The sequence below is a fragment of the Phyllobates terribilis genome, unplaced genomic scaffold, assembly GCF_046119375.1.
Source record: "Phyllobates terribilis strain yellow unplaced genomic scaffold, ASM4611937v1 Scaffold_3__8_contigs__length_932513732, whole genome shotgun sequence".
Taxonomy (NCBI): Eukaryota; Metazoa; Chordata; class Amphibia; order Anura; family Dendrobatidae; genus Phyllobates; species Phyllobates terribilis.
Window position 1 is genome coordinate 373303217 of NW_027362763.1, and position 12090 is coordinate 373315306.

At 45.0% G+C, this 12090-nt stretch overlaps 1 protein-coding gene across 2 annotated transcripts in view; it reads left to right on the forward strand.

Annotated features, from left to right (window-relative positions):
- TMEM14A (transmembrane protein 14A) overlaps nucleotides 1–11729 on the forward strand; it is a 30477-nt gene extending 18748 nt beyond the window's left edge. For both annotated transcript variants that reach the window (XM_073673137.1, XM_073673138.1), the window contains exons 4-5: nucleotides 7783–7870; nucleotides 11482–11729. In XM_073673137.1, coding sequence (XP_073529238.1) covers nucleotides 7783–7870; nucleotides 11482–11521 — 128 coding nt within the window. In that variant the 3' untranslated portion in view covers nucleotides 11522–11729. The remainder of the gene's footprint in view (nucleotides 1–7782; nucleotides 7871–11481) is intronic.
- The last annotated feature ends 361 nt before the right edge of the window (nucleotides 11730–12090 follow it).

Below are 12090 nucleotides of genomic sequence, written 5' to 3' on the forward strand. Positions count from 1 at the left end.
AGGGGAGATCCTGAAGAATAAGGGCTTATCCACCAGAGTGATCCAGACTATGCAAGCTAGTAGAATGGCCTGGGTTACAGGTTTATATAAAGTCTGGAGGATCTTTTGTCAGTTCCACAAGACGGTAGACACCTCTCAGCCAGACATTCCTGCGATCCTTGATTTCTTGCAGGCGGGATTTGACGCAGGTCTTAGACCAAGTACCTTGAAGGTGCAGATTGCAGAACTAGGTGCTTTCTTCAACACATCATTGTCCTTGCATCCCTGGCTACTCGGGTTTGTCAAGGCAATCCAGAGACTTAGGCCTACCCAGAGAATTTCTTCCCCCTCCATGGGACCTGAATCTTGTCCTGAGAGTCCTTTGCAAACCTGCCTTCAGCCCAGTTAATGAATTAGGAATAAAGAACTTTATTCTGAAAACAGTCTTTTTGGTGGCAATCACCACGGCTAAACTGAGCCTGGATTTCACCCAACCATCTGTAGAGCCTTGTATGCAGATTCGGGATGATTGCATCATTCTCAAGCTGGATCAAAGTTTCTCCCCGAAGGTGGTGCCATCGACTACCTTAAACCAAGAAGTGGTTCTTCCATCATTCTGCGAAAACCCTAGGAGGTAGGAAGAGTTCCACCATCTTGATATCCGCAGAGCAGTGTTGGCCTATTTGGAAGCCACTCGGAACTGGAGATAAGGCTCTAATCTTTTTATACAGTTTGGGGGAGGGGGGGGGGGTAGAGGCAGGAAGGCTTCAAAACCATCCTTAGCTATATGGGTCACATCCATGATTAATCTAGCATATCTTTCAGAAGGACAGCCTCCCCCTGAAATTATCAAAGCCCATTCCACCAGAGCAATTTCCACCTCATGGGCAACTAGAGCAGGGGCTACCATTGAACAGATATGTACCGCAACCACATGGTCAGGACATGCTACTTTCTGCAAAACTACAAGCTAGATTTTCTCTCACAGCAGAGATCTGTGTTTGGTAGGAAGGTACTTCAGGCGTTATCCCACCCTAAGCTATGAGTTCTTGGGTATACTCCTATGGTGCGGTCATGGGGACGTACTGGAAAACCGGAATTGGTCTTACCGGTAATGATATTTCCAGGAGTCCACATAACGGCACCCTTATTTCCCTCCCTATATTGCTACTGTATGTGACTCTAACATATGTTGAAGCAGTCTATAAAATTTAAAAATTTTTGTACCCAACCAATGTGGTTCTTGGAAAATCACTGAGCAGGTTGGGGGTGGGAGGGCTTTTAACCTCTTGTGCTTCCTGTCCCTACACAGAATATGGGATTACTCCTCCTATGGTGCTGTCATGTGGACTCCTGGAAACCTCATTACTGGTAAGACTAATTCCAGTTTTCTGTCCTTGAGGGGAAACCTACATCCAGAGTGTCTAGTTGCAGGACGAGGGTAGAAGTTTTCCTTCCACAGCAGGTCCATCAAGAAGTGTGTCCTGGTGACAAGCATTCTGGTGACTTCTGAGCCGGAACTGTTAATTCACTTCTGGGTGGTGGTGGGCTGGGTGCACTGCCACACACTCTCCCAACGTACTTGTTTAAAAACTACATCTTGGCCACAGAACTTTGGAGAAGAAGCCAGTTGCTGTTTGCGGTCTTAAGATCTTTTCTGGAAGGAAACCAAGTACTTTACCTTGGTGGATCAGAAAATCTATAAAGTTAGCATATGCCACAAGTTATGGGGTGGTTCCAGGGAACCTGAAGGCTCATTCTACACGGGCCATTGCAGCCTCCTGGGCGGAGTTTTCTATTGATCAGATATGTAAGGCTGCATTGTGTGCCTCTGCTTCCACTTTCCATAAACACTATATAGACTTGGCTTCTTCTGCTGATCTATCTTTTGGGAGAGGTTCTACAGACTGATCCCTCCCTGAAAGTTGAATTTCTCTGTAAATCTCTCTCGAGGTGCTGTAATGGGTAAAGGGAAAATATGTAATTGCTTACCGGTAATGGGATTTTCCAGAATCCATGGTGGCACCCTTCTATTCCCTCCTGTCACTACTAATGGATTTGTGGTGCCTAGGTTAACGGATTTGGTGATTGGTATTTAACCCCTTCCCGACCCGTGTCACACCGTTTGTGACATGGAAAACAGTTCCTTCCTGACCCATGTCACAGCATCTGTGACATGGAGGGAAAGAGCCCCTGCAGCGCCTGCGAGCGGGGTCGCTCAGGTTTCACAGTTGCTACTGCAACTGGACATCCTGAAGTTGACCCCCCCGGGGGGTGGATTAACCCCCCCGTGCCTGGGACCCCTCCGATTGGCTGTTTCATTTTCACTTTTAATGAAACAGCCAATCGGTATGAATTAAATATTTCACCAATGAAAATTGGTGTAATATTTAAATCTGGGCATGGCCTGATGCTTACAGCATCAGCCATTGGCTGGGGGGAGTGTCACCTCTGTCCCTCCCCCTCCCCCCAGATCTGATTGGGGGGCTAGCGTCACATGGATACTAGCCCCAATCAGATGTGGAGGGAGTTTTTAATGATGCCGGCTGTTGTGGACCCTCTGCTGCTGCCCCCCCCCCCCCGTGGACCCTCTGCTGCTGAGCTCGTGGATCGCTTCTGCCGCCGCTGATCGCCTGCTGCCGCCGCTGATCTGCATCAGGTAGTATGACCCCTCCACCCCCCCCCCCCTCCACTTTCATACCTGCACCCCGACCTCCGCCTCTGCTCCCTCTCCCACGTCTTCATCCACCGGCTGCTGCTCTCCTTCTGACAGCCGGTGGACTGTGATCACAGCAGCAGCAGGCTCAGTGTAAAATGCCCTGCTCCTGTGATCAAGCCCACCATCCCCCAGTCCCAGTGATATCACCCCCCCCCCCATCTCCCAATAATCACCCCCCCTGTCTCCAGTGTTCACTCCCCATCCCCAGTGTGCACCCACCCCATCCCAGTGATCACCCCCCCTGCTGCTGGCTCCTGCTCCACTTTCTGCCCCAGTAATCACCCCCCTGATGCTGCCGGCCTCCTACCCCCCTTGCTGCTGCCGGCTCCTGCCCCAGTGATCACCCCCCTTGCTGCAGCTGCTGGCTCCTCCATCTCTTCAGCCCCCCCCCCCCTACGCCTGACAGCCCCCTACGCCTGACAGCCCCCTACGCCTGACAGCCCCCTACGCCTGACAGCCCCCTACGCCTGACAGCCCCCTACGCCTGACAGCCCCCTACGCCTGACAGCCCCCTACGCCTGACAGCCCCCTACGCCTGACAGCCCCCTACGCCTGACAGCCCCCTACGCCTGACAGCCCCCTACGCCTGACAGCCCCCACACGTGACTGCAGAAGGTTACACCAAGCGCACACACACGTACACACACGTACACGTACACACACACACACACGTACATGTACACACACACACACGTACACGTACACACGTACGTACGCACACGTACACACACGTACACACACGTACACACACGTACACACACACGTACACACACACACGTACACACACACACGTACACACACACGTACACACGTACACACACACGTACACACACGTACACGCACACGTACACACACACACACACGTGTACACACACACGTACACACACACGTACACACACACGTGTACACACACACGTGTACACACACGTGTACACACACACGTGTACACACACACGTGTACACACACACGTACACACACACACGTACACACGTACACACACACACGTACACACACACGTACACACACACACACACGTACACACACACACACACACACGTACACACACACGTACACGCACACACGCACACACACACGTACACGCACACGTACACGTACACACACGTACACACACACGTACACGTACACACGCACACACACACGTACACGCACACACACACGTGCACACACACACACGTACACGTACACACACACACGTACACACACGTACACACACACACACACACGTGCACACACACACACGTGCACACACACACACGTGCACACACACGTACACACACACACGTACACGTGTACACACACGTACACACACACGTACACACACACGTACACACACACGTACACGCACACGTACACGCACACGTACACACACGTGCACGTACACACACGTACACGTACACGCACACGTACACACACGTGCACGTACACACACACACGTACACACACACACGTACACACACGTACACACACACACGTACACACACGTGCACACACACACACACGTGCACACACACACACGTGCACACACACACACGTGCACACACACACACGTGCACACACACACACGTGCACACACACACACGTGCACACACACACACGTGCACACACACACACGTGCACACACACACGTGCGCACACACACGCGTACACACACACGCGTACACACACACACGTACACACACGCGTACACACACACACGTACACACACACACGTACACACACACGTACACACACACGTACACACACACGTACACACACGTACACGTACACACACACACACGTACACACGTACACGTACACACACGTGCACACACACACGTGCACACACACACGTACACGTACACACGTACACGTACACACACACGTACACGTACACACACACGTACACGTGCACACACACGTACACGTGCACACACACACACGTGCACACACACACGTGCACACACACACGTACACACGTACACACACACACACGTACACACACACACGTACACACACACGTACACACACACGTACACACACACGTACACGCACACACACGTACACGTGTACACACACGTGTACACACGTGTACACACACGTGTACACACACATGTACACACACACACGTACACGTACACACACACGTACACGTGCACACACACGTACACGTGCACACACACACACGTGCACACACACACGTGCACACACACACGTGCACACACACGTACACACACACACGTACACACGTACACACACACACACGTACACACACGTACACACACACGTACACACACACGTACACGCACACACACGTACACGTGTACACACACGTGTACACACACATGTACACACACACACGTACACTCACACTATAATAAAGTTTCTATATTATTTTTTTTTTTTTTTTTTTTTTTTTTTTACACACGCACACAAAATGTCCTGCCCGTCCCACTCATCCCAGTCTAGGGCGTACTCAGCTTAGGAGGCTATGTCAGGTTGGTGTGTGTGTGTATATACACTACAATATACCACACCGCACACCAACCTGACATACACTACACAATGGTGTCCACTAACAAATTGGAACCATGTTGCGTTTGGAGAGTCCCTGTGTGCCCAAACATTGGAGCTCCCCAACAAGTGACCCCATTTTGGAAACTAGACCCCCCCCCAAGGCACCTATTTAGATGCATAGTGAGCACTTGAAACCCCCAGGTGCTTCACAAATTGATTCATAAAAATGAAAAAGTTGAAAAAAAAAAAACTTTTTTATTTTTACAGATTAATTTGTGAAGGACTTGAGCCGACAATTTGTTAGCGGACACCATGTTGCGGTTGGAGAGCCCCTAATGTGCCTAAACAGTGGAGCTCCCCCACAAGTGACCCCATTTTGGAAACTAGACCCCCCAAGGCACCTTTCTAGATGCATAGTGAGCACTTGGAACCCCCAGGTGCTTCACAAAATGATCTGTGAAAACAAAAAAGTACTTTTTTTTTCACAAAAATTTTCTTTTAGCCTAAATTTTTTAATTTTCACATGGGTAACAGGATAAAATGCATCCTAAAATGTATTGGTAAATTTCTCCTGAGTACACTGATACCTCATATGTGGTCATAAACCACTGTTTGGGCGCATGGCAGGGCTCAGAAGAGAAGGAGCGCAATTTGACTTTTGGAGCTAATTTTCCATTCAAAAAGTAAAATGGCGCTCCTTCCCTTCTGAGCCCTGCCGTGTGCCCAAACAGTGGTTTATGACCACATATGAGGTATCGGTGTACTAAGGAGAAATTGACCAACAAATTTTAGGATGCATTTTATCCTGTTACCCATGTGAAAATTAAAAAATTTAGGCTAAAAGAAAATTTTTGTTAGAAAAATAAAAATGTTCATTTTTTTTTTTTTTTTTTTTTTTTCTTCCATGTGGCTTTAGTTCCTGTGAAGCACCTGAAGGGTTAATAACCTTCTTGAATGTAGTTTTGAGTAGCTTGAGGGGTGCAGTTTTTGGAATGGTGTCACTTTTGGGTGTTTTCTGTCATAAAGACCCCTCAAAGGGACTTCAAATGTGATGTGGTCACTAAAAAAATGGTTTTGTAAATTTTGCTGGAAAAAAGATAAATTGCTGATGAACTTTGAACCCTTCAAACTTCCTACCAAATTTTTTTTTTTTTTTTTTTTTTCCAAAATTGTGCTGATGTAAAGTAGACATGTGGGAAATGTTATTTAACTATTTTGTGTCACATCACTCTCTGGTTTAGTAGAATAAAAATTCAAAATTTGAAAATTGCTAAATTTTCACTTTTTTTTTTCCCATATTTTTGATTTTTTCACAAATAAACGCAAATATTATCGACCTAAATTTAATACTAACATGAAGCCCAATATGTCACGAAAAAACAATCTCAGAATCGCTAGGATCCGTTGAAGTGTTCCAGAGTTTTCACTTCATAAAGGGACACTGGTCAGAATTGACAAAAATGCCAAGGTCTTTAGGGTCAAAATAGGCTGGGTCCTGAAGGGGTTAATTATGTGCATAACTGTTAATGGAGGTCCTCTTATTCTCTGTAATGCAACTGATGTGGGGGTGAGCTACCACCCTTATTTTGTGGTTTCCTATCCTTGATGGGCGGATCACCTCTAGTGGTGCTGCCATGGTTCTGGAAAATCCCATTACTGGTAATTTGTTTTTTTTTTTTGTATTTTCCTCAATAAGCTAGGGTATGTCTTCATATTTATTTTTTTTTCTTGTGCCAGTGCACACAGTTCTAGACACTTATCCCACCTTTCCAGCACCCAAGGTTCTTTTGTGTAATAGAAGCGAGTCAATCACTTTTTGTTATCTTACCTAGAGATGAGCAAATCTATTCTCATGACTGTGGTCCAGCAGCTATGTTGGTGGTCACCAGATTCGTGTCCTGCAAACCGCCTCCTGATGTCCTCACTAGCTCCTGTTTTGATTTGTGATGCATGCATGATGTTGCATCAGGGCTACAAATCAAGAGAAGATGGCAGTGGTGGCAGGTAGAAGGCTGCTCGCAGGGTTCCAAGACAACTAGCATGGCCACTGTACCAGGGTCCTGTGAATTAATTAAATCTTCATCTATATGTTCCACAGCACTTTACATTTATCATTGCTGTCCCCATTGGGGCTCACAATCTAGATTCCTTATCAGTATGTCTTTGCCGTGTGGGAGGAAACTCGCGCAAACACGGGGAGAACATACAAACTCATTGCAGATGTTGTCCTTGGTGGGATTTGAACCCAGGACACCAGCGCTGCAAGGCTGTAGTGCTAACCACTGAGCCACTGTGCTGCCACTCTTCTCTAATTTTAAAAATAATGCAAATCATCTGAGTAATTGTATCATTTAAACTGGCTTCAGTCTACAAAGATATACAAGATGCCATAAAATCTAGCAAATTCTGCAATAGTGGGTTGTTTGTGGTGTGTTGTTTTTTTTTTTCTTCTTCTTCTATTTTTGTATGTGAATGGCATGTAATGAAGGTGCACTTACAAATACTGTTTTGGTTTTACCTGTGTTTTTATACCAATTGTGTTTTTTTTTTTTTTTTTTTTTTTGCATAGTTGCTGCGGGCTCTCTTGCAGTAATAATGGGCCTGAGGTACAATCACGGTAGGAAACTCATGCCTGCTGGATTATTAACAATAATAAGGTGAGGGTTTTCACTTAATTTATTCAGATGCATATGAAAAATCTTGAATAATTGTATGATGCACATACATGGTCCTATGAAAAGAGTTGCAGTGAAAGTTAATGTGCCATTAATACTGTTTACAAAAGCCGTAATTATGGCTTAACCCCTACATGACATTTGCAGTATCGATACAGTGGGGAGAATAAGTATTTGATACACTACTGATTTTTCAAGTTTTCCCACATGCAAAGAATGGGGAGGTCTGTAATTTTTTATCGTAGGTACACTTAAACTGAGACCGAATATAAAAATAAACACCCTTTATGATTTTATTTTTTTGTTTTGGGAGGAAGGAGTACAATCCCAAAAAAACCACCATCCCAACCGTGAAGCATGGTGGTGAAACAACGTACTTTGGGGGTGCTTTCCTGCAAAGACGCAAAATACAAATGGCAACTAAGGAGTGGTTCTGTAAGAACCATTTCAAGGTCTTGGAGTGGCCTAGCCAGCCTCCAGACCTGAACTCAATAGAAAATCTTTGGAGGGAGGTGAAACTCCATGTTGCCCAGCAACAGCCTTAAAACATGAAAGATCTGTATGGAGTAGTGGGCCAAAATCCCTATTGCAGTGTGCAAACGTGGTCAAGAACTCCAAAAAACATCTGATCTCTGTAATTGCAAACAAAGGTTTCTGTACCAAATATTAGTTCTGTTTTTCTGTTGTATCAAATAATTAGCATTTTGGTGTGTGTGGTGGGGGAGTACATTATGATTGTCCAGATTTTATTTTTAGATTCTATATCAACAATAAAAATTAGACCCCCCCCCCCCCCCCCTCCATTCTTTGTAGGTGGGAAAACTTGCAAAATTGGCAGTGTATCAAATATTTTCCCCACTGCACAACATGGGCAAGCATGCGAACAGGAGCAGACACTCGATCCCCACCGGGTGTTAAGCTAACATAACCGCTCTCAGCAGTTTCACACACTAAATGCTGCGATAAATAGTGTCTTGGTGTGACAGCAGCCAGTCCTAAAAAATTATAATTCTGATTGCACCGACCCAAAGATTAGTCATCTAATCACTTATACTGTATGAGGAATGGTGTTAAAAATCCAATTGTTCACCTGCTGTTTCATTCATTTTGCCTCCCAAAGAGCGCAGTAAGACTCAGCTGACATCTCTCTCCTGCGCTTAAACCGGTGTTTCCACGTAGGTGTCTGAAATGCGTGATTCAGACGGAACACCCAACAGAAGATTCCCTACAATGAGACAGATGGAGTCAGTTTGGATGTTGTCTGGCCTATGATCTAGCAGTCTCCATCTTTTTAGGTGTGCATAAAAGCTTGTCGACCAGTTTTGTGCACTTTTGAAAAGAGGGACTCCCCTGAACAGAGGCCAGACTGAGTCCAGAGTAACTCTTCTGCCTCACTATAGTGAATGGACCGGTCAGGCATGCCACCTTAATTGCATCATTCGGAGATTTAGATGGAAACCCCAATGTAGGTGCTCTGCCTAGAGCGGAAGATAAAAACATTTTGGATGACAATGTAAAATGTTCCCAATAATACCTTCAACTTGATCCAGAAAAAAGCAAGTGCCCACTCGGGTCTGTCATCCACTGATGCTTGTCGCTGCAAAACACTCATGGAGTCAAATCATCACCACACCTGTACATAAATTCTCAAAGGGGTATAATTTCCAAAATGGGGTCACTTAAGGGGGCATTCTGCTCTTTCAGCACTTGGGGGCTCTCTGTATGGAGTCTACAAACTATTCTAGGAAAATCTGCACACCAGGAGGCAAATGGCGCTCTGCTTCCGAGTTTCGCCATGTGGCTAAGCAGTACTGTGCATCCACATATGGGGTATTTCTACATTCAGCAGAAATTCTGTGACAAATTTTGATGCCACTTTTTACCTGTCCCAACCCCCCTCCCTTCCATATGAAAAATGTTAAATCTGGGGCTAAAACAACTTTTTTTTTTTTTTTTTTTTTTTTTTTTTTTTCATTGTTCTAAACTTCTGTGAGTTCAAGGTGCTCACCACACAGCTAGATGCATTCCTTGAGGGGTTTAGTTTCCAAAATAGTGTCACTTGGGGAGGGGGAAGCCCCTGATATGTCTAAACGAACCATTCCATCAAAATGTCACTCTTTCCCTTGTGCTCCCAAACTTTTTTTTTTTTTTTTTGGGGGGGGGGGCGGGGGTTGGAATCTCTTAGCTGACGTTTTATATGCTGTAACTAATCACGTTATCTATATAGTGAAGTGTCTAACCATATAATCATGTGTGGACTTTAGAAGTAATTGCGTCTAATATATTAAAATCTATAAAAAAAATTAAATATTCAGTGTAACAAATTTATTTTCGGTACCTAATAATAAAAATATCAATTAGTTGCTGTCCTTTTTAAGCTGTAAGGCTATGTGCCCACGATGCAGAAATGCTCAGGATTTTTTCCTGAGCTTTTCTGCATCTCCCTGGCAGAAAAAAACTCATGCGGATTGTACATCCGTTTTCCTGCCAGGGACATGCGGATGTGAAGCGTTCTTCACTTGCATTTCCGTATGCTGGTTGACAAGCACTTTCCAAGTATTTTTAGCATCACTTGGAAAGTGCTTGACAACTTGGTCACACTATATAAATCCATGCAAACCGCATGGATTTATATAGTGACCTGAGAGAATGTCAAAAAATTAAATATATACTTACCCTCCGATGGCCTACGCTGTCTTGCTTCGCTCGGTCCCGGCAGCGGTAGAGTGAAGGACCTGCTGACTTCAGCGTCGTGTGACCTGTCACATGACTCTGTCAGCGCAGGTCCTTCATTCCATCACGAAGTTCCGGGAAGCAAGGAGGAGCGCAGCGCGGGCCTGGGTGTGGATGAGACTCTCCTCTCCACCCGGGTACCATCTGCACATTAGAACGCGCCAATTACGCAAGTACAGATGCAGTCTTGCGGAATTGGCGCGTTCTAATGCAAGTCAATGGCGGTGAAGATGCAGCACTTCCGCAAAATAATTGGTAGTGCTGCGTTTTTTTCCGCAATGATAATCCGCAGCGGAAATTTCCGCAGCATGTGCACAGCACATTCAGATTATCAGTGGGGGACATGGCCGGCCTTCTACCATGTGTTTTTGCCACTGCAGAAACACTTAGGCTGTGTGCCCACGATGCGTTTAAGAGTAAGGCCTGCTAAAGCTCACCCCATACACTCTAGATGGCTACTGGCTGTTATATTAGCCGGCTTGCTCTGCCAGACAAAAGGATCTGGCCTGACTTCTTCTGTTGGGGGGGTGGGCGGGGGGCATACACATTAGACTGTTGGCAGAACCAATCTATTGACTATTATGCTTTAGTCTTTTGAGTCTCATCAATTGTCTATGAAAATAAAATATTTCTTAAATGATGGAAAATGCAACGTGTCCTAAATGTGCGTGACAAATGACATGTTCTGATCTAAATCAAAATGTACAAAAGGGTTAATTAACTAAACATCCTAAATAAGGGTCGGATATTGATGGTGTCTTGTATGTAATCCTGTTGAAACCTACTTTTACTTACTAATGTAGCAGTCTCTGACACTGGTTACTATTGTAAAACTCATCAGTGCTTCATAATTTCTACAGCCTCGCCGTGGTCTTGAAGCTGCTGATCAACCTGACCTAGAGGTCTGCACTTAATGGAAAGACTCTGCAAACAGACCCTTTTGGATATGGATCAATTTTATACATTTTGCTAAAAATGAAATTTGCACTGACTCTTTATAATCTGTTCTATTGTATTGATTGTTCTATGTGACTGAATCTATTTTTTTTTTCCTTCATATTGCTAAATAAATTCAGCTGGATTGAATAAAACAAGTGTTCTAAATGTACTCGTGTCTATTTTATATGGGTAAATCTTGTGTAGCCAGCAAATATTACTAGTAAGTAACAACACGCCACATATATACACTGCTTAAAAAAAAAATAAAATAAAGGGAGCACTCAAATAACACATCCTCGATCTGAATTAAATATTCTCATTGAATACTTTGTTCTGTGCAAAATTGAATGTACTGGCAACAAAATCACACAAAAATCATCAATGGAAATCAAATTTATTAACCAATGGAGGCCTGGATTTGGAGTCACCCCCAAAATTAAAGTGGACAAACACAATACAGGCTGATCCAACTTTGATGTAATGTCCTTTTAAAACAAGTCAAAATGAGGCTCAGTATTGTGTGTGTGTGT